Below are 24,399 nucleotides of genomic sequence, written 5' to 3' on the forward strand. Positions count from 1 at the left end.
TTCAGTATATCTTGTCTTGTCATTCCTGGGTTCCCTGTCGGTCCGTACTGGTTCTTCCTCCATGTCTCCTCGTAGTTTTTCCCTGTTCCTGGTTTTTGTTTATCCTGCTCTGCAGCGCCTTGTGTTTTGCCTTTTTTTGGATTAAACCCTTTTTGTTGAGAACTCCTGCCTCCGGCCTCCCTCTCTCTCCTGCATTTGGGTCCTTAGAAAACCAAACCACAACAGAACGGACCGACCAACATGGACCCAGCGGGAGAGTATATTACTCTTTTTGAGTTCTTCCGCCGAGAGGCAGAGAAAAATGGGGACCCCTTTCTGGGAACCTGCCAGGCTTGAGGTGGGGTGGGGTTCTCAGCCCCAGGGGAAGCGACGGCGTCAGCGCCAGCCCCAGCCTGTTCCTGCTCCAGCGGTGGTCCTGGACGCATCGCCCCCTGTTCCTGCTCCGGCGGTGGTCCTGGACGCCTCAGCTCCTGCTCGAGTTCCTCCTCCGGTGATCGTTCCGGACCCCCCTCAGCCAGCTCCGAGGACCCGTGTTCCCCCCCAGCCCGCCCTGGATGTGGACTGTGGAGACATCTGGGATCTGTCCCTTGAGGGGGGGCCAGCGCCCCGGACCGGGGTACCCCCGCAGCCGGCGTCCCGGACCCGGGTACCCCCGGAGCCGGCACCTCGGACCCGGGTACCCCCGCAGCCAGCGCCACGGACCCCGGTCCCCACTCGGGCAGCTCCGGGGATCCTCTGCCCCCCGACGCCAGCTCCCCGCATCCTGTCTGCTCCTGTTCCGGCTCCTCGCATCCTGTCTGCTCCTGTTCCGGCTCCCCACATCCTGTTTGCTCCTGTTCCGGCTCCCCGCATCCTGTCTGCTCCTGTCCCGGCTCCCCGCATCCTGTCTGCTCCTGTCCCGGCTCCCCGCATCCTGTCTGCTCCTGTTCCGGCTCCTCGCATCCTGTCTGCTCCTGTTCCGGCTCCCCGCATCCTGTTTGCTCCTGTTCCGGCTCCCCGCATCCTGTCTGCTCCTGTCCCGGCTCCCCGCATCCTGTCTGCTCCTGTCCCGGCTCCCCGCATCCTGTCTGCTCCTGTTCCGGCTCCTCGCATCCTGTCTGCTCCTGTTCCGGCTCCCCGCATCCTGTTTGCTCCTGTTCCGGCTCCCCGCATCCTGTCTGCTCCTGTTCCGGCTCCCCGCATCCTGTCTGCTCCTGTCCCGGCTCCCCGCATCCTGTCTGCTCCTGTCCCGGCTCCCCGCATCCTGTCTGCTCCTGTCCCGGCTCCCCGCATGCTGTCTGCTCCTGTTCCGGCTCCCCGCATGCTGTCTGCTCCTGTTCCGGCTCCCCGCATGCTGTCTGCTCCTGTTCCGGCTCCCCGCATCCTGTCTGCCCAAGTCCCTGAGCCCTGTCAAGTCCCCGAGCCCTGTCAAGTCCCCGAGCCACGCCAAGAATCCCCGTCACGCCCCCCGCCAAGACCCAGGCCTAGGCCTCGGGGACGCCCCCCCGAGCTGTCTCGCTGGTCTGCTCGATCCCGAGGTCTGCCCCCGGAACTTTGGCCGTGTGTGGCCTGGGCCCTCCTCCAGGCCCCCTCCGCCCTCCCTGGGTGTTGACTGTTTGGGACTTCTGGGATCTGTCCCTTGAGGGGGGGAGGGGGGGGGGTACTGTCAGTGTTTGACACTTCCCCCCAGTTTGTAACTTTCAGTTTCTGTCTTGCCCCGCCTGTGTCCCATCTGCCCTGATTGTGTCTGCACCTGTGTCTCGTTATCCCTTCAGTATATCTTGTCTTGTCATTCCTGGGTTCCCTGTCGGTCCGTACTGGTTCTTCCTCCATGTCTCCTCGTTGTTTTTCCCTGTTCCTGGTTTTTGTTTATCCTGCTCTTTTTTTGGATTAAACCCTTTTTGATGAGAACTCCTGCCTCCGGTCTCCCTCTCTCTCCTGCATTTGGGTCCTTAGAAAACCAAACCACAACAGTACTTATATGTAGACCTGCTGAAACACCCCCAGGTTCCATGAATAAAGAGACATTTCTCTTGATGTTTTTTTTTTAATTTGATTTATTTTATTTTTGTACATGTAAAAAACAACACTTCAAGAGAAGTTTAAGAAAACAAAACAAAAAAACAAAGAATTTCATCCTTTACCACTTGATAACTTAATTTACATGTGCAAAAAAGGTACATGATGTTGCTGCAAAAGCGAAAGAACCTGATATTAACAAACATGAACTGTTTTTATCTTTATTTCCCTGTTTTTGTTGAGACATCTTTATGACATTTGCAGTATTAGTAGGCGGAGTGGAGGCCTAATGGTCACAGAGCTGGTTCTGGCTCTAGAGAACCCAGGTCTAAATCCCGGGTTGGCAACAGAGCAAGGCCTTCAACCCCCCAACTGACCCCCGGGTGCCCCAACAAAGGCCGCCCACTGTAACTAGCGATGGGTTGAAAGCAGAGGACTAATGTTGGTGTGATTTGTGAGATTTATACTGACAAAGATGATCAAAATCGGATGAAACGGTCCGTTGGTGGTTTAGTCCGTTTTATGAAGCCATAAATCGGTGCCGTATGGAGGGTTTGTGAAGGTCCTCATGCCAGAACTCCTTTCTGCTTCTTTTACAGGTTTAAAATGAACGAAGGTCCGGAGAACAACGAGACTCAACTGTACGACAACTGGACGTTTCACAACGCGCCGGCGGAGTACGCCGTGCGGCGGAACAACATCACCTATGTTGGATTTTACCTGCACCAGCCGTCCACCGCAGCCATCTTCATCGTGTCCTACCTGCTCATCTTCCTGGTGTGCATGGTGGGAAATGGCGTGGTATGCTTCATCGTGCTGCGGAGCAAAAACATGTGGACTGTCACCAACTTGTTCATCCTGAACCTGGCAGTGAGCGACCTCCTGGTTGGGATTTTCTGCATGCCCACGACGCTCCTCGACAACATAATTACAGGTGAGGACACTGCCAGCGTGTCGCTTGATTGAAATTGATCGCTTGTGTCAGAAATTGAAGGGTAGAGCAAGCTGGTGGTAGCCAGAGTATTTCCATCAGTCAGTGGATGTGCATTTTGTCCAGATGGAAACATCCCAACAACTGTGTCTGTACTGAACAGTTCTCATCTTAGGAGGCAGATTTCTGACATTTTGAAAGAAAATGCCCCCAAACAAACAAACAAACAAAGAGGGTTATACATATCCTAGTTGCAGATAAGTGTTTACAACACAGCCTGGAATTTCACACTCATAAATATCTGTAATTGGCAAATTTTCTGCGACCGACATCAGAAGCTAATGAGTTTCTGGAGGACAAATCTGATCCACAACACCCCCTCGAGATGCATTCTGGGATTAATATTTAAGACTTCTGTGTTTTGAAAACTTGTAAACACTTAGAGCTAGATAAACATTTTGCAACCGAGAAAGAATATTCTAATTGGCTGTTAAAAAAGTGTTGGAGGAGCAGCGACTTGTTGGAAGACCCGGGTACCCTAATCAATCCCTTTTAGGTATCAATCAGTATAAGAAGTGAGTATTGGAAGTTCACCTGGTAGATCACAGCGTATCCGTCCGTACTGAAGACTCCAGACAGTTAATTATCTCAGAATGCATTGCATTGCATGTCGGGAAATCTCCTTGTACATTTTTGTGTTTTTTTTTCCTCCACAAACATTGTTTCTAAGACAGGTCAAATACAAAAGTATAAATAAAAAGTTGTATTGTAGACGCCTTTACCAGAGCAGTTCACGGTCCGTTCTGAGCTGTGTTCATGTTCAGAGTTTATTTTGTGTTTATTCTATGTTTTTGAACCTGTGTTAACCTGGTAGCTGAGCTGTGATGTCGCCAAGTACTCTCCCGAGTACCGTTGAGAACTCTTCTAACTCCATCCTCCTGACCTCTGGGGTCGTACCTGCCGAGTATGAACTGCCAAGTACACAGGCCCAAAGTACATGGAACTGAGAAACAGCTATTGGCCGGGTTTCCCAGATCAGTTAAGTAGTTCTTAACAGCGAAAGACTTCTTTCAAACCTTCTTAAGGAGCCTGTGAAAGAAAATCGCGTTTCCCAGAGTTGCTCTTAGCTTAAGTATCTCTTTCATTAAGAAGGAAATGAAAGATGCTGCTGACCCAGTCTTTACAACCATCTTAGTGAACAAAGACTCACAGATCCAGCCGCGTCAGGCAAATCAATATCACACCAAGCAATGAGATATTAAAACAATGCACCCCGCACAAATTTTGATTTATTTTATTCTTTAGATTTATATTGTTTAGCATTTATTGGTGACAGCAAAGGAAAAAAAAAAGAAAAATAAGGAATAACAAGTGTGTTCCTGTATATGCTTTATGCTTTACGCACAAATAAAACGATCATCATGAATATCATTTATTTGATAATTTGGCTGCTATACAGCATATTCTCGCTGCAAATCAACCGCGTCGCCGCGCGAATTCGTGCGTCAGCACTTCAGTCCCCTGGACGTGTCGGACCGGGCTGTCAGACCGGGACACCTGCGCCGTGCCCGAGCCCGAGCACCTCTACGTGTGATGACAGGGAAGCAGCAGCTGAAGAACAGGAGCCTTTGATGAATCGTTCATTACAGTCTCAAATATAATCAATGGTGTCGGTTTATATTAAAGAATCTTTTTGCCCAGAAGAAAAAAGAGCGAAGACAACGACCCATAACTATTTTTTTCTCTTGAAAAAACCTGCACCGCGGGGTTTAGGATAAAAGACGCTGCAGCGCGAGTCGGGATGCAGGGTCTCAGAAGAGGAGGAATACGTGCGAGGCGGGGCTGATCTCTGCAATCTGAAGCGCTCTATAATTGTAAAAAGAATTTCACTTATCACGGGTTCTTTTTGGAACATAACCCCTGCGAAAAACCAGGGATTGCTGTAATTCCACGTTGCGATTTGCGAAACTCGCCTTCTCTTGGCTCATGCTTTTGAACACACACAAACGCCCACCCCGTTTCCTCCCGGTTTCTGCGTGTGGGGAAAAAAAGCCTCACTGTAGCCAGAAATAACGGAGTAACGCACCGTTTGGATGAAAAAGGGTCATTGAATTATATTTATCATCTTAATTTTTTATTATAACGCACAGGCAGCAGGGAATTAGTGCGTTAGGCAGCAGTGCTGCGTGTGAAAATGCGCTGATAGTGATCGGTGATCGATTTGCCTGGCATCGATTCATTTGGTTTCAGAACCGGACAGCTGCTCCAAAGAGCTTCTGAAAGAGCGAAACTAAAGGACGGTGTTAAGAAGTCATCTGGGAAACACCCGTATCTTAGGGTTCTCTCTTAGTTCAAACCTTCTTTGAACCTCTCTTAAATCCTTAAGAGAGGTTGGATCTGGGAAACCCGGCCATTGTTATTTTATTTAGGTTAACACAGGCTAATTTAAGAAACAGCTGTAAGTTTCAAACAGCTGACCGTCGCTGTGTCGTATGGGTGACAAATAGAATAGAATAGAATAGCATGCATTTTATTGTCATTTACACATGTACAGTGAGCTATACATACCTGGGATGAAACATTTCACTCTTCAGTGCAACACGTAATAGTAGAAAAAAATACGTATATAAATAATAAATACAAAATGTGCAAAATATAAGAGTGATGGGTATGTAGATAACATAGAATGGCAGGAGGTTATTGCACATAAAAATTATTGCACAAGTCCGGTTGGAGGGGGTTGAGGTCAGACTGTAATAACCGCATGGTAGAGTTTAGGGTGGCGAAAGCTTTTGGGAAGAAACGGTTCCTTATTCTGTTTGTGTTGGTCCTGGCGCTACCTGTAGAACCTGTGGGCCTCCCTGAGGGCAACAGGTCAAACAGTTCAAAGCTAGTGTGATAGTCTTGGCTCTGCTGAGGCTGTTGAATTAATAGAACGCTTATACACACACATATATATATATATATATATATATATATATATATATATATATATATATATATATATATATATATATATAGGCAATAATAGGTTATAATAATAATAGTAGTTTCTAATGATGGAGCAGTTATTAACTATTAATTGAGTAATTAAATTAATTAAAATGTGTTTGTGTTTTACAAAATGACCAAAACAAAACCGATCAAAATCCCATGAAGGTTTCTGTTGGAAGAAACAGGTTCGGCCGTTATGGCTCCACCTTGTGGCAGGACAGGATCAGTACAGTTAACGTGAAATCTTTTTTTCAATTTCTATGATCATCTCAGCCGACTGTACGATTATACGCCCTTCACAGAAACTAGTTTGACGTTTAAAGTTGCTGCGGATGGTTGCCATGTCGACACTGACAGTGACGGTGACATCGGCGGGACGTTTCTGTTCTGCACGTCCAGGGCCATATTTGACTTCAGCACGTTTGAGCCCTCCCTGGACAGGTGGAGTTTACACTCAAGTGCCTGAGATGTGGAGCAAAAACCACAAGAAGAAGATTTTAAAGCTGGCTGAAGTCACAGCAGAAGAGGCGAGGCCACTCGATTGGACAATAACCCACACCCACGAATAAACCGCCTCTGCTGAGAATCAGCACCGGCAAACATAACGTGGCTTATCGAAAACTTCATATGAGATGGAAAAATTGAAGCACCAGCTGCTGAGCATGAAGTGTAATCATTTATTCAGCAGAAAAGCATCATTAAGGCTTATTTTATCACGCGACTGGTGAGAGGACTTCAAAGAGAGCTTTGACCTAATCCTGTTGAGTTGCAGATGGAGCGTTGAAATTAAAATATAATACATCTCTGTATTAAATATTCATGTTTTTGACCTCGTGAAAAAAGTAAAATAAGCTATACAGATCGAGGCATTTTCACCCAGAACTCCTCTGAAACTTAACACAAGTTCATCATAACAGAAACCACGAATATTTAAAAGAAAACAGTCTCCAACCCACCACCTGACCTGTCCTGGGGTCAAGAGAGAGTTCATGGTGCATGTTCATTTGCGTTTGCTCTACAAGAGCGAAAACTTGTAAAAGAGGAGCGAAAAGCTGAAAACCTTTATAAAAGCAGCTTTGACTAACTAAAGCATTCCAAATAAATTAGCTGCAGTGTTAGTCGCTGCTGCGAAGGGCTGATAACAAGGTAACGTGAAATAGGTTGGCAGCATCCATCCATCAATCCATTATCTACACCTGCTTCCCCCGTTTCAGAGCCACGGGGGTCTGCTGGAGACTCTCCCAGCGGTCTGGAGGCAGAATAGAAGTAGGATTACTATTATTAAACGGCAGTCCGCTCTGCCAACAATCAAGAGACCACTAAAGACACGCAAGAGTCATTTTAATGTTAGAATATCAGTTTACCTGAAAACCTCCTGAAATCACTCTGGTCTCAGTTTACAACAGAAAGATTCATTTATTTCGTTTGTATTAGTTTTAACAGCCTCGTACAAGAAACTTTAATTCTATAACAACTATAGAGGAGAACATTTACGTAATTGCACATCAGGAAAAATGAAACAAAGCGAGTGAATTTATGAATAATTAAAAGGTTTTTGATTGGCGGCTGGGACAGCCGGTGTCTCGCTGTCATCCCTTTAGTGCTGGATTGACCTCTGATTGACCTCTGAGCCGTGAATAAAGACCTTACTGAACAAAGTCAGTCAGTCATTTCTCATCATCTGAAAGAGAAAACATCTTTTTGTGTTATTTTACTAACCAGTAAAATAACAGCTGACTGTGTGATTGTCTAAGCTCGTACTTTCCGAGCGTTGGATAAACACAGCGGCCATGTCTCATTTGACCGAAACAGCGTTTGAAATGTGAGATTGTTGAACAAATGTTTGCTGGCAGCTCTGTGGCTCATATGTGATTTTGTTCAGCGAGACCAAGAAGGCAAGGCAAGGCAAGGAAGGACAAGGCAAGGCAACCTATGGCAATGCAAGGCGGGACAAGGCGAGGCAAGTTTATCTGTACAGCACATTTTAGCAACAATGCAATTCAATGTGCTTTACATAATAAAAACATGGAAAGTAAAGAGAAGGAAAAAAGTACAGAGCAGTGACAAAATAAAGAAAGGTGAGACTTAAACTAGAGTTACAGTGCAGTACTAAAACTAGAAATTCTGAACAGTTTAAATAATTCAGTCAAAGGCAGGTGTAAACACATGAGTTTTTAACTTTGATTTAGAGGAACTGGGGGTTTCGGCGTTCCTGCAGCTTTCTGGTTTGTTCCAGATCTGTGGAGCATAAAAGCTACAGCCAGAGACGTTCTATGAACGAGACACCCCACTACGGTTCGGTTTCCTGTATCTGTGTCACGTGGGTTTCCCCACTGACCCGCCCCTTTAGGAGACTAACAGCAGGTCGTGAGTCTATTGAGTCCGATGGGAAAAGTCAACGTGAGCACAGTTTATTACCAATTCCTTCTGAATATTCTGACACCAAAATGGCAATTTTCAGACTGACAGATAAGGAGAAAATGAACTTCGTTTGAGACCTGTCTCTGTCTGAGCAACACACTCTCGTGAGATTTGGCTCTCATAGCTAATAATATAATATAATATAATAATAATAGATAGCTCTCCTCTCTGGTGCTGATTCAGAGATTCAGAGTTGTCGCTCACTGCAGAACTGCCAAAGTCGTTTTCCCATCGGATAAACTGAAATTTAAAATTAAAATAAAAACTTGCTTCTTTGCTTAATAATACTGTTATTGTTATTATTTAAGTCTTTTTGGAAGGGAAAAAAAGAATATTAGACTGATCCGATGATTGATATCAGGTTGATATCAGACATTAGAGTAGCAGATAAAAAAAAACGAGCGGCAAAATAAGGCGCAAATATTAAAGTTGTACTGTATCTCGTTCACAATACTTCCAAAACCATGTGGGGAGAGGGGCAACCACGCCCACTTAGGAGACAGGAAGTGTGTACCATTTCATACCATTGGCAGAAACGGTAATGCGTTATCTTCTGTATAGAGTATCTTTGCTACAGCATGGAATGATAACCACAATGCAATGGAATAAGGTCACGTGTTGCGATGAGTCCTGGTCAGACACGATAGAAGAAGAACTGAAAAAAAAAAGAACTGGCCACACCCCCTGTGACATCACCAGATGCGCTGGGTTAAGGCTGGATTATGGTTCTGCGCTACTCCAACGCAGAGCACATGCCGCTGCCGTGACGCCGTCGTGAATCCTTCGGACTTCTCTGTCACTCCCTTTCGCCGCGGTGCAATACCCCCCGCGAGCGCTAGGGGGGTCGTTCTTTTCCTGAATGGTTTATCCAACTTTTCCGGTCACAGTGAATCAAAGAGATAAGGACAACTATTGTGCAAAAAACCAAAACAAAATAAATCACACATACACGAAGAAAAGAGCGCTGAAAGTTCATGACTGCTTCACAAACCGGAAACTGGAAATGCGTTGCTACCAAGCAAACCAATCACAGCCCTCTAGGTCTGCGTTGGTCTGCGACCTCTAGACGCGTAGTTACAATTTGTGGGAGGTGCGCGTCAGGCACGGCGTGGCGTGCGGCGTGGCGTGCGGCGTGGCGTGCGGCGTGGCGTGCGGCGTGGCGTGCGCGATGCGGCGCAACATGCGGCGTAGGCTCGGCGTTGATTTGTTGCAGAACCATAATCCAGCCCTTAGACCTCTTGCAAGATGTTACAGGATGATTGATTTTCACTCCCAGAAAGTCTCCAGTGGAAGAGTCCTGAACTTAGCTACTGTAGAGGAACTGCAGGTCTGGATCCAGCCCCTAGTGGTCAGTAGATGACCTGCAGGTCTGGATCTGGACCCCTAGTGGTCGGTAGAGGACCTGCAGGTCTTGATCTGGACCCCTAGTGGTCGGTAGAGGAACTGCAGGTCTGGATCTGGACCACAGTGGTGGGTAGAGAAACTGCAGTGTTGGAAGTCAGGATGTTGGCTTAGTTCAGGTTTCCGCTGGTCCAGAGTTGTGGGTCCTTCATGTGCCTACTGTCAGCTCTGTAGTGTGAGTATCACAACCTGGGGTGGTTTCAGTCGGTTAGCTCAAGGTTCAGCAGCATCACAGGACCAAGTTAAAGACTAGTGGAACCTGCTGACGATACTGTGTGACCAAAACATCAACAGACATTCTCCTCCCTGATGGAACAGACACTTTCCAAGGTGACAGCGTCAGGATTCATCCGTCTCAAACTGCCTAAAAGGCTCAGGAAGCGAGAAACGTCTATTTCACACATTGACTGACCACAGACCCCACCCCCCTCCCCCAACCCCACTGTCTGAGCATCAATTGGATGTACTCGATGAGACTTTACATGGATCATTGATAGACCTTTGGGCAAAAAATACGAGGCAGAAGTAAATATTTATTTCTGGACAGAAATAAATGTCATGACATTGGGGGAGCTAATTAGAGAGATAACGCAGCAAATGCAAGTCATGATTAAAGTTACATTGCTGTTTTTTTTTTTTTAAATTGTGGCCTACTAATATATTTGGTTTATCTCCTTCATATTCAACCCAAAAAACATTGTTAAATATCCCCACACTGACTATGTTGGTTCTTCAGAAGACTGTAAAGCCAATCAAAGTGCAGACTGTGTGTATTGACAATACAGCTGCCTTCTGGGAAAAATCCAGACAGTTAAATGGCAGTTTGGCGCCGAGATGACCCAGGATTTAAGACTTGGCTTTTAAAATGAAGTGGAAGACAAACAAAAATACTGTTATCTCCTAAAAACATACTTTTTTTTTTGCTCCATTTAAATTTGTCAGCCAACATGCTTCACTTTGACTTTTCTCAGTTAATGTGACGCTGCAGCTTGAATACAAATGGGATCAAATCATAATTTTGTTACCATAAGCAATTAAATCAAGGACTTCTGTTCTGTCGCCCTTCTAGCAGCGAATGTAATTATCCAAATTTCATAGACACATGCTTTTACTCTATACCTTTCAGGTATGTCCAACACACGCTCCGACATGCAACAATACTCTGCATTTAACAGAACACTGGAATTTAAATGACAACAGAAAAATGCTTGCCATTGATCCGAGTTTAATTACAAAGTAGAATTGTGAGAACTCATTTGCCAACAGCTTAAAAGTAACAAATGTCCTTTACATGTGAAGGTGCTTCTGTGCAGCCTTCCCTCATTAATACACGTGGAGTACTTTGATCCAGGATTGTTCCAGCTTTCGACAGCTGACTCCATCTTCATGCAAATGATGTTGAAATTATATATTTTTCCGGAGACTGTTATCTGCTGCCAACTCCGACGCTCACACCTCATATCAGAACACAGCAAATGCCTGCTGAAGGTCCCACAGATGCCAGACCTTCTGACACGCATAAATCAGAGCAATATTGATCTGAAGTGCAGCAGAAACCTTCAGTGGTACTCACTAGCGGAGCAAGCGGGGGGGCAGAGGGGGCGGCCCCCCCGGGCCCACTGCTGCGTGGGGGCCCACGCCAAAGGGGAAAAAAAAAAGAAAAGTGTGCTGAATAAAATAATGAAAGTTGGACTATATAACACTTGCGTTCATAAGGGTTAAAGCTGTTTAAAAAATAAAAATGAAAAAAATAGTCCCTTCTCCCCTTGTGTGTCTGCCTGTCATGCACAGGTAGGTGCGCGCTAGGAATGGGTGATATTTTACCGTTCACGATATACCGTCAAAAAAATTCTCCATGGTAAGAATTTGTCATCTCGAGGTAAAAACGATAAATTCCCATTGATGACGGAAGAAAGGAAGAAATGAGCCAGAATGAAAGAAAGAAAGAAAGAAAGAAAGAAAGAAAGAAAGAAAGAAAGAAAGAAAGAAAGAAAGAAAGAAAGAAAGAAAGAAAGAAAGAAAGAAATAGAAATGAGCCAGAAAGAAAGAAAGAAATAGAAATGAGCCAGAAAGAAAGAAAGAAAGAAAGACAGAAAGAAAGAAAGAAAGACAGAAACAAACAAACAAAGAAATGAGCCAGAAAGAAAGAAAGAAAGAAAGAAAGAAAGAAAGAAAGAAAGAAAGAAAGAAAGAAAGAAAGAAAGAAAGAAAGAAAGAAAGAAAGAAAGAAAGAAAGAAAGAAAGAAGGATAAATTCCCGTTGATACGTTTTTGTGTAACAAACATTGCGGAACGGGGATCTTGCATCAATTCAATTTAATTGGTGTAGTTAAGTAGTATTCAGTATTCTTTTAGAGCAGTGTTTTGGGGGCTCCAAAGACTGAATGTGGTGATAGATTTATAGTTAAAAAGGTGGAGTTGAAATGGTATTTTTTTATCGTCATTTTTATTATCAGGATAAATGTCAGAAATTATCGTGATACATTTTTTAGTCCATACCGCCCATCCCTAGTGCGCGCGCATGTTGTCTGTTTACTTTTAGCCAGTTGTCGCATCAGAAGTTTAGCCTTAAAGCAGGAAACTCATGCAGAGTTTCAGCAGCTGAAGTTGATTAAAAACTATCTCCGGGCTGCATGGATGAGGCCAGACTATCAATCTTGTTGTGGTTCTCTGCCTACCACTGGATGAAACCATCATTGGTAAGCTGTCATAATATTAATTATTTCTGATAACATTGTCATAATGCTGGATATATGGCTTTTCCTATATTGTTTGTTGCTGTTTGACCGCCGTGTCTGCTCGGTCATTGTGTTAAATACATGTCGTCGCACATTGTCGCACATTGTCGCACATTGTCGTCCTACACTGTTGTGTATGTTGAACACGTGTGTCTGAATTGTGCTACTCGGCTCTATTGAATCCGACATCACTGGATGTCATTTGATGTTTATCTCTAGTTTGATACCTATGTTTTAAATCTGCATTAGGTTTATAATTAGGTTTGACATAATGACTGGCAAAATCCATGGTGCTGAAATCTCATTTGAATCGTACTGATCGTGTGCGCTTGTGTGCCGTGGTTGTGTGTCAGAGAGGCTGATCTGTGGCATTTTTCTTTTTAGCGATTATGTTTTAACAGGGATGTTTAGGCCACAAGGGCCCATCAAGAATGCTTCGCCCCCCCCTGGGGGAGGCTGGTTCTGTTCTGGACCCTCTGGAGAGGATTGTTAAAAAAGAGAGTTCTTCATACAATGAAGATAATCATCAACAACCCTGAACATCCTCTTCACAACAGTGATTTGGTAACAGAGTCTTCAGTCTTCAAATCCACTGCAACACATACAGGAATTGAAACCAGGACTAGCGGAGCTGAAACCAGGACTAGCTGGGACCCGGGGCCACTTTGCCTGTTTCTCCCAGGGTCAGACTCGTCATTGGGAAAGCCTACTGATATTCTGCAGGTGCTCGCAGAGTTGCACTTGATAGGAACCTGAAATGATCTGCTGTGTTGAAGGAGCATAAATACCAGAACAGTTTTCTCCTGTTGCACCATCACCATATTTGGGCTGCATTTGTATGTTGTTTATTGTGTATTATGTGGTTACTAACTAATTATGTTTGTTTTGAGACTAACATGCCTTCTGGCTATGTAGCTGCTGAATACTTTTCAATTTCCCCTGGGATCAATAAAGTATCTATCTCTCTCATTAATGCATGTGGCGTTGTTTCGGTGGTGAAATCAGAAATGACAGCTACATGTAGCCCATCCTGTGTTATCACAAGCGGCCTAATCTTAGCATAGCCTTATCCTCGGACCCTTCGGGACCAGCCCACGGCCACTCAAGGTGGTCCGTCAGTAATCGTTAAGACAGGGCTAAGCATTATAAATGAAAACCGCTGTATAATTGTTAATTTAGCCATGGACGTCAGTGGAGACCGTTGGGTTTTGGCATATTTCTGCGCTGGCTTCAACCCTAAAGTTTGAGTGCGAATGCTTAATTTCAGCAGTAATTGGAATAATACATAATGACAGTTGGAGCCTTGCATTTTTGAAGGTATAAACCTAAGAGCAGCTACTGCTTTAATTTGGATTCTGGATGGGATAATTGCAAACCTCTCCGAAGGGTGAGAATGTGTGAATAGATAATGCCATTAAAAATTGTACAGCAATAAAATCTTAAAACGTATTAAAAACAGCAGGCAGCTGTAATAAGACTGGAATAATACGATCATAGCTTTTGGAGACAGTTAAAAGACAACTGCTGCATTTTAAACTATTTGCATGGAAGACTGATCCAAACCGACAAAGAGCATTACTGTAAATATATTTAATCCAGAGGAACTAACATGCAGTCTAGTACATGTTGAGACTGGAAAATTAAAAAAACCTTTTTGGTTCATACTTAGCAAACAATGGACCCTTCCTGGCAGGGTGAAGCAGACTTACGTTCTGTTGAAATGGTTACCAAGACATGAGTGAAAACAAGGTTTTAAGGGTAAAAAATCAGAGGGAATCACTTTAAAAAGGGCTGAATCCGGCTTCCCAGACAGTAATGCTGTTAACATCTATTTCTGAGTGGGTCAAATCATCTTGAAAAAATCACTGAGGCCCCAACAATAATACATTACGAATAAATGTGTCTATATCAATAACCTTTTCAATTTTTCAGGAGGGAAGGCAAAGCTTAGCAGCCAACTAGGGCTGGAAAAAGCTTGATTTAATCACTGCACTGATTAACTTGCACTTGGAAGAGCTGTCAAAATCACACACAGATTTGGCCCAGGTGGAGGACTATATGGCTGTAAAAGCATCATATTAGCAGGGCTGCACATAAGTGGGCCGCCAGAGCGCATGCGCCATCAAAATCCACAGTGCGCTGTCAATCTTGTGCTGTGAAGCGCTTTTGCGTACTAACAGCTGGGGCTCATATTATTGGTTGTGGCCAGACCAGAATACTAATATTAAAATATCTATTGGGAGAGCTTTTCCCCAGAACTGCCACTCAAAGTTGGTACTGGCCAATCACAGCGCGTCCTTACTCCCCCTCCATGATCGTTGGGCAGGAAGAGAGGTAAGGATCAGCTTTACTGAACAAACCCCGACACGTCTCGTCAAAATGTCCAAGAAGCAAGCGCCATTAAGTAATTATTTTGGCGTTCCACCACCACCAACTACAAAGAGACGCCAAACTGAACCACTACCCGAATCGAACAGAAAACGTGTGTTCGCCGAGAAGTGGCTGCATGATGTTACGCGGCGACGCATACCGTACGTCGCGTTCCCGCGTATCCTACCCCGTAAACTCTGCGTTGGTGCAACGCAGAACCATAAATCAGCCAGTGTCCGTCAGTGCGTGCAGCAGCAGCGTGCCTGCACCAGCAAGACGCTGCTCTCTGATTATGGCTCACAGTTTATGAAAACCCCAAATAAAAAATAAATTAGAAAATATTTTATGAAATCAATAAACAATTCCATCATCAAAATTATAACAAATAAAAGGTTCAATATATCTTGCTTTGCATGTAATAAGTCTAGGTAATATATTAATTTCACCTTTTAAGTTGAATTATTGAAATAGATTAACTTTTACAGCATATTCAAGTTGAATTATTGAAATAAATTAACTTTTACACCATATTCTAGTTGATTATTGAAATAAATTAACTTTTACACCAAATTCTAGTTGAATTATTGAAATAAGTTAACTTTTACACCATATTCTTCACCTGAAGCAATATTCTACACCTTGGCTGATGTGGACATACATAGCATAGGAGGCTATTTCAGCTGCTTTATGGTTGGCTGTCTGTACAGTCATGCAAGTTCAATGCTATTAAAGAACACGTTTTTTCATATAAAATAAACACATTTTTATGCAGTTTAGAAGTTTTGGGGCTTTTTTTTGGCTCCTGCGCTGCTGAAATCGGGGCGTCCTTTATTTCTATTTCTGAAAGGCCGATAAAAACTGTAACTTTTATACTGACTCTACAGACTAACACGCACCATAATTTGTTAATTCATCTTTATAAGTGAATAAATATCGTTTTGCCTATAACTTATTCCTGCATCCCTCTTTTATCGATCCGGCGAGACGGGTCACCGCGTTTTTGGAGCCCCAAGTCACATATCCAGGGGCTCCTCTGAGCACCAGACCAAAATAATTATGTGCAGCCCTGCATATTAGTATGACGTACCAAGGAATCATGCTTCCCAAACCAAATCTCCTCAGTCTTGTTGTCTTGTTAAGTTAAGAACATTGAGCCTCATCCATGTTTGATGGTCACCGAGACAGTCCGGCGAAGGTTTCAGAGGATTACTGGTGTCCAGTTTAGTGGGCAGATAAATCTTGATATAATCAGTGAAACAATGAAAAGAAACATGATGTTTCTGAATACTGCTCAAAAAACAAAACGAAACATACAGTATACAATGAAAAGTGCAGGGGACCCATTAAAGAGCCCTGAGGTACCTGCAGTTGAGAAGAGTTGAAAAAGAAATGTTCAGCAACGTGGACAGAAAAATCTTCTTGATGCAAAATCTGGTAAAAATTGAGGTTTTCAAAGTTATTATCCATCCGGTGCCTTCAAACCTCACCTAATCAATCTATGAATCAACCCATTACTCAGTCAGCATTTGAACCTTAATTGAAGCCTAACTTGATGTGTTTTATGACATAGAGGCTGCTTTAGTTTTTCAAAGAAACCCAAAACAACAGTTCCCACAGTGAAATATGGAGGTGGGAGCATAATGCACCATCTAAATATAATATATAATGCACCACCGGAAGTCCAGGTCGCTGCTGGATGAACGAGTCAATGACATACATCTAAATTCATCCTAAACCTTAATGGACACCAGAATCAAGGTCCTGCAGTGGCCCATTCAGAGGACAGATCTCAAGGTTGATTTCCATGCTCAGTAACCACTGAATTTTGAATTTTTAATTTGTCAGTTGTAAGTCACCAAGGCAGCAGTGTCAATCATTAATTGTCAGTTTGGCCTTTTTCTAATCTAAACTGAACATATCAGGAAAACATAATTGCATGCCAACGCTCTAAAATAAAGACTTGGCTATATGTCTGGACTCATTTAAGAACGTCAAGGTTCTACCTGCAACTCAGCTGTTAACAATAAAAAAATAATTTCTTAGATGTTAGGATTTCCATTATGTGACTCTTTACCCTCTTCATCCTGCAGAAAAACCTTTCTGGGAATTTTAACTCAAGAAGATAAAAAATATTCAGTGAAAGTGTGAGGGAAAAAAAGAATCGTATTGTACAGTTTAGTTGTACAATACACTCGTGGCTTCGTCGGAAATTTCTTGGGCAGAAGAATAAAGATAAGAAATAGAAAATAAAAAAATTGCAAGGACCACCCCTCCCCAAAAAAAAAAATAGAAAGCTGCAAACAGAAAGCATCCTGCAAGCCTAACACGGAGTGGCACTTTTCATATCTTTGCAAAGTGGAACTAACAGCGAATGTGATTCTGGGAAAAAGAGGTCAAGTGGAGTCAGGCGGCAGTTTGTAAAGGCACATTCACGATTCAGAGCCCAGAAGGCAAAAGACTTATTAGTGTCACGGAGATCAAAATTGAGCTCACCCAGCTGTAACACAGAGGACTCTGTCAATCATAAAAACAGGAAGAGCTCATCATCAGTCCAACAGCGCTTCATCGGGAAGATTTCCGATGACAGCGGCTTGTTATGGGGTGATTTTTAGAGGCGGAGTTTTCAGTGACATGCGACTGACCGACAAATCACACTTGACTGATGCATTTTTCCTTCGACTGTGGGAGCAGAGTGACTTCTATCTAAATTAATCCAGCTGTCTGCACATCTGATGCATCGTCTCGACTTTTAATTACCAGTAAACAAATCCGCATGTTCTTTTTCACACTTCAAGAACATTTACCTCAGAAGTAAGCTCAAAACCCCGAAACCAAGAGACAGAAATAATGCACTGCAGCCGAACGGTATGACACCATGTAAATCAATGTGGCACAGTTTGATAACGTTGTAAAATCAGCGTAGAACTGCAGAGGAGGACCGAGGAGCAACATCTGGATGCCAGAGTAGAAGTAGGGAAATTAGGAAAAACAAGAAGCACTCTCAAGCAAAGGCTCAGCGTATCATCACAGCTGCGAGACCGTCAGCACCTCGTCCGCTGAATGGGGTTTTATCTGAACATGGTTTTCTGAAGTGTTTGGTTTGATGCGTTACGTTTGTGTGATACTTTCTATGATGAAAACCTGCACGAATGATCTAACAGACACAGAGACTTTTTTCTGATTATAAACTCATGTCACATTCACATGAGTAGCATTATCTGAGGACCAACGATCATTTGTAATGATTACGGAGGACGTCTGCAACTTTTTTTTTTAACAATATCTTAATTGATTTTTTTATTCACACACAGGATATTATTATAAAGGAAATTTCACAATAACTTTTGACTTAAAGGCTCATGAGGCTCCTTTTAAGAAATGAGACTCTCTAGCGCCACCCTTCACCACGACGGCCGTTGGGGGTACTGCAGCCAACAGTGAAGCCGGCACGGGAGAACGGGGAGAACGCACATGCAGCGTCATGTGACGTCACATCCGCAGGGCAGCGCGGGAAATTTGGGCCCGAATTGCAGCACATTTTGCAGCACACAGCCTGTTCAAGGCAACGGAGAGATACGCTAGAGGGCTCATTCTTTTGGGTTTGGAACGCTTCATCTGACATTATTACTAGAAAACTAAAAACGCATACGAATTTTTTTCATAAATCCTGCCTCAATCCTGCCTCATGCTCCTTTAAAGGGGACCTATCATGGCATCTAATACCTATTTTAAACAGGCCTTGAATGTCTTAAAAACAAGCTTTTGATTACTTTTGCTAAATAAATTAGAAATTCAGCCTCTGAGCCATGTCTAGATCTTCCCATTCTCTAACCTCCTTCTCTATGTGGGATTCTGAGTGGGCGGGGAGGCTATGATAATGAGGCACTGTGCTGACTGGCTGCCTGACGCGAATGACGCGATACACTGGCGGAAGCTCCGGCCGGCGGAGTTAGTTGTGGGCGTGTTTTCACGCATCGCTCCTGTCGTGACGTCACGACAGGAGCAGAATCTGAACGGCTCGTAGAAGTCACATGACACTGGATGGATCATCCGGGCGGCTGTACAGACACTGCAGAATTTGGTTGCTTTCCTCCTTCTCTGTGTTGGCAGGCTGAGGGGAGACCACTTTATATATGTTAAAGCATGAAAAAAACAGTTTTTCATAATAGGTCCCCTTTAACAGTCTTAACCCCCCCCCCCCCCCCCCATCCCAACCCACATCCATTCTCTCTTTACATCTTTCTTGTTATAAGATCCAAAATTAGTACAAAATAACATACGACAGTATTGTAAGTACAGTTCAATGCTACCTCTTCCAAATTAAAGATATACATAAACAAAACAAATAAACAAAAATTACACTTTTGCTGTTGCCCTCCAAGACCATTCCCCTTCTGAGGTTCACCACTACTCTGATATTTAGGTATCCTGCCCTGCATTTTCCTCCCGTAGAAGCACCCCTATATCTCCCTTTTTAATGAATTGATTAAACGGTTTCCAGATTTCCTTGTACATCCCAAGTTTGTTTTTTAATGTATAAGTTATTCTCTCCATTGACATACATTGTGCCATAGCCTTGATCCAAGCACCGATTGTAGGTGCATCCGTTTTCTTCCAATTAAGAGCAATAATCCTTTTTGCCTGCTATACAGCAAAATCAATACATTTATGTTCTTGGAGTTTCAGATCGAGATCTGCTGGTCTGGATATAGATGCAGCAATAACAACATAGGGTCCAGTGGATCAATTACCTCCCTCCAGAATTTTTTAATTTTGTCACATTCCCAGACACTGTGCACAAATGTCTGCATTAACCAATTATATTGGAGTAGCTTTAGATCTGTATTTGCTGTTTGTTTCTGAGATTTTTCACATATTATTTTCCAGTCATCTTCTGAAATGTCCTATTTTAAGACCGCCGTCCATGTCACAAGTTTAGTCAATGAGGTTTCATTAGAGCCAGATGCAAGCCAGTTATATATTGATGAAATCAACCCCTTATTGCAATTCTTTGTGATAGTTTCTTCTAGGGGTGATAGTACAGGACGTCTGCAACTTTAATCCCATGCAAATGTGCCACATCTATAATTTCCACCGGAAATCACTATTTCATCAACCAGAGGTCATGGGATAATTTTCACACCCCAGTAATTCTATTATTTGCAGTATTTAAAAAGGTTCCTCTTGTTGCCATCTCTGTTTCTTTTCCTGGCATCGTTATGGTGGATAGGGTGTTATTATTGATGTATAATATGATGTTTTTGGAGGATAAAAGAGAAAAAAAAATGAGTCAGCATGAAGCTCCCCAGTGTTTATAAAAAAAACTACACAATCCCAGATTAGCAGAGCAGCGATTATGAGAAGATGAGATTCTGTATGCTGTATGCATCTATCTCGTCTGATAGCACAACATCTTCAGTTACTCCAGTTAGTCACTATTCTGATTACTGTTACCATGGCAACTGCAGCACATAAACCTGCACATCTTTGTGCTTAGACGAACAACAACTACTAAAGAAAAAAACTACGCCAAACCAAACACGCTGATCACAAGACCCATGGACCCCATACTGGATCAGTCGAGGTCCCGGGTTAACAACAGCCGCCAATTGGGCAAGTAGGAAAGCGTGTCCATAGGCAGAGAGAAAAGAGGTAAAGCAAGGGACAAGATCTGAGAGTATAGGACTTTGAATGTTGGGACAACGACAGGAAACGCTGGTCAGTTGGTTGACACAATGCAGCGGAGGAAGGTGGATGTTGTTCAGGAGACCAGGTGGAAAGCTAGCGAAGCCAGGAGCCTGGGAGCAGGCCTCAAACTGCTTCATCCTGGGTTGGATGAGAAGAGAAAGGGAGTTATCTTGAAGACGTAGCTTGTTAAGATGATATCTGGGTGAAAAGAGTGTCGGACAGCAGGGGCGTCTCTAGGATTGTGACACATCTGGGGCTTAGCCCTGAAAAGTTTATGATGTGCGCGCTTAGAGCGCGCGCCCGAAAATTTTGGACATAGAGACATTGATTTATCACGTACAATTAGGTCTCTGCATTAATTCTGACTCTACACCTACTGTCTTTGTTCATTTCTTGTTTGTAACTTTTTACTTTCACTCCACACTTGCCTTTCTCATTTACTTATATCAAAATGTGTGCAGCTTTTTCAGGAAAAGTGTTAGTGCTATATCTTTAAAACGTGGAAATCTTTTTCTGTGACATCCCAAATACAAGTCATCTGAACAGCTTTCTGCCTGCTGCCTGCTGTTTTGACTCACGAGGTGCGTCGTGTGACCTGGAGGTGTTAACCACTTGTGCGCCAAAGCCAAAGAAGTGGCTTGAAAAATAAATAAATAATAATAATAATTATAATTGTTAATTGAATTGTTACTCAAATCTGTCCACTGTTTTATCTAAGCATCAACATAAGAGGACCGTAGATTAACCTAAACAATAAAAAAAAAAAAAAAAAATCTTTTTTTTTTTTTTTTTAATTCATATTCAGGGCTAATTAAAAAACATCCGGGGCTTTAGCCCCGAATGTTTTAGCCTAGGGACGCCACTGTCAGACAGAAGGATGAGTCTGAGAAATTGAAGGTGTGTTTGTGATTATGCTCCGGAGGTGGGATGTGAGAGGCAGGAGAGGACCTGGTGTGTCATCTGGGAGGAAGATAGACGAGGAGACTTGGTGGTTGGGATGAGGACGTGCAGGAGGATGTAGAAAGAGGTTAGCTAAGAAGAAGTGGGACACTGAGGGGACGGAAGAGAGTAGACAGGAGTACAGGAACAGCGTAAATGTAAATGTACTTTATTTATATAGCACCTTACATCGACCTACAGGTGAACCAAAGTGCTTAACATAATAATCATACAATCAAGACAAAAAGTGCTTGCAGAATAAAACAAGAATAAAACATATGAACATAAAACATCAAGACCATAGTATAAAAAAGTGTCGCCACACTACTGGGTATTAAAAGCCACCCTAAATAAATAAGTTTTCAGTTTAGATTTAAAAAGGCCCAGGTCAGAGGTCGCACGTAAGTCACAGGGGAGCTGATTCCAGAGCCTGGGGCCCGCAACTGAAAAGGCTCGGTCACCCCAGTGCTTCTGCTTTGACCTGGGCACTTGCAACAAACTTTGGTTGGAGGATCTCAGAGCTCTGCCAGGCTCACGCACCGTTTAAATCTCTGCTAAATAAGGAGGGGCAAGGCCTTTCAGTGCTTTAAAAACAAACATTAAAAGTTTAAAATCAACCCGAACAGGCAGCCAGTGAAGGGAATAGAGGACCAGGGTGATATGCTCTCGTCTGGGTGTTTGTTAAAAGACGGGCAGCTGCATTTTGTACCAGCTGAAGACGGCTAAAAGAAGATTGGTTGATGCCAACATAAAGTGCATTGCAATAGTCCAATCTGGAGCTGAGAGCGTGGATAGCTCTCTCCATGCCGCGTAAGGTGAAGGTAGAGGTGGCAAAGATTGGACAAAGGGTGTAAGATGATTTGTACATAGTAAGGAGGACAATAATGATATACAGGTTGGAGGGGGCAAAGAGACAGAGATGGGAAAGATGGGCATCAGGCTACGGGGATTAACCCTTGCAAGGTGCTCAGGCCCAGGTCAAAATGACACCTTCCAAGGGTTAAGAACAGAGATGGAGTCTCGTGAGGGGGTGAGGGCCTCCTGCCGGGTGGTCGGGGTTCGCCTGGGTCCTGGTCCGCCGCCGTGGGATCCCTGGCTGCCTCTTCCCGTAGTCCTGGGACTACGGGAACCCCCCCCCCCCAAAAAAAAAACTGGGTTTGTATGTGTATATATATGTATGTGTATGCTTATGTATGTGTATATACAGTATGTATATATATTATATATATTAAATATAGTAACAATGCAGATATATATGCCTTAGGTTCTTACCAGCATGGTAGTAACATGTGTGCAAACAAAGTAAAAAAAAAAAAAAAAGAACAGAGATGGAAATGTGTTGACAGGTGCCAGAATCGTGAAGATGGAAAGAGTATTGATGATGAGGAACATGAAAGAGAACCAAGAGTAGAAGATGTGCCGATGGTGGACCAGGATGTAGCAAAGAGGGCACTGAAGAAAATGGAAAGAAAGTTGGTAATGATGATATATCTGTGGAGGTATGGAGGTGTCTACGAGAGAAGTGAGCATTTGTGAGCAGCAGTATGCTTTCATGGCCAATTTCCTCGTGTCTTTGTTGACCTTTAAAAAGCTTATGAAGGGGCAGAGAGAGGAGCCATGGTATTGTTTGAGGATGTCTGGAGTATCAGAGAAGTACGTTAGAGTGGTGCAGGACAAGCATGGGAGCTGTAAGAAGACGACAGGGAGGTGTTAAGTAGGTGGGACAGAGGAGTTCAAGGTGGAGGTGGGACTGCATCAAGGATCGCTCTGAGGTCTATGTTACGATGATAGACAGACTGACAGATGAGGTCAGACAGGAATCACCATGGACTACGATGTTTACAAGAGATGTTGTGACGTGTAGTGAGAACAAGGAGCAGGTGGAGGAAACTCTAGAGAGGTGGAGGTACGCCCTGGAAAGAGGAGGACTGAAAGGTTTGCTGCAGCGAGACAGAGAACATGTCTGTGGATGAGAGGACCCCACAAGGAACGGTGAGGCTCCAGCGAGCAGAGATGAAGAAGGTGGGGGATTTTAAGTACTGAGGGCCAACAGTCCAGAGCAATGGGTGGAGAAAAGTGTCAGGAGTGATGTGTGATAACAGAGTATCAGGAAGAATGAGAGGAAAGATCTACAAGATGGTGGAGAGGCCCCTGCTGTTGTTTGGTTTAGAGACCATCACAGTCTCTAAACTCTGAGGAAAAGAGTTGGACGTAGTAGCACGCTGTTGTCAAGAGGTCTGGAAACGTGTTTCAAAGGCACCGCCCGAAAACCATCCCTGAGGGTTAGTCCGGTTCTTTTCTAGGTCTAACGCACAGACAACCAATTATTTTTTCACTCTGTTTCCTTGGAGCTTAAAGTTCGCTCTGCGGTGCTTCATCTTACATCTGATGCTGTTTTCATTGGTCCTTCGTGACGGGAGGAAGACGTGGCCTTTCACACTTTCACATGTTCCAATACCTACAAATGTGTCTGTCAAAGCTTTTCCATGAGCCACAGGTGTGAAACACAAAGAAAGATTGCTGGGTTTGGGGGGTCCATTCAGAATTTTATAAAGCTTTCTTTGGGTGTCTTTTCATAACCATGGTAACGTGCGCTGAGCTTGTATCCGGGTCCATAAGAGGTTCAGTGTTAAAATAAGCTGCACACTTTCACAATTCCTCGCCTGATGGTATTTTCTGAGCCACAGAGAATGAATTTCATATTTTTCAAATGTTAAGTGTTTTGGTGAACAATTTCAAGGTAATTTCACCTTGGATAAGGGCGAGAGTACCTCTGGGTGTTTACGCAAGATGTTTACACATCTTAATTTAACAAGACTACAAACAGCTGTGAAGCTGTGAAAGTTGATTACTACGTGATTAAAATAAAACTGTACCGTCACAAAAGTTGACAACTTTATGTGCTGCATTGCCACAGAAA

General features: G+C 43.6%; 1 protein-coding gene across 1 annotated transcript in view; it reads left to right on the plus strand.

Moving 5' to 3' along the window:
* npffr2a (neuropeptide FF receptor 2a) overlaps positions 1 to 24,399 on the plus strand; it is a 54,449-nt gene that overhangs the window by 12,735 nt on the left and 17,315 nt on the right. Inside the window, exon 2 of the mRNA XM_061730724.1 lies at positions 2,598 to 2,932. Coding sequence (XP_061586708.1) covers positions 2,605 to 2,932 — 328 coding nt within the window. The 5' untranslated portion in view covers positions 2,598 to 2,604. The remainder of the gene's footprint in view (positions 1 to 2,597; positions 2,933 to 24,399) is intronic.

Source organism: Cololabis saira, chromosome 9 (genome assembly GCF_033807715.1).
Source record: "Cololabis saira isolate AMF1-May2022 chromosome 9, fColSai1.1, whole genome shotgun sequence".
In the NCBI taxonomy this organism is placed as follows: Eukaryota; Metazoa; Chordata; class Actinopteri; order Beloniformes; family Belonidae; genus Cololabis; species Cololabis saira.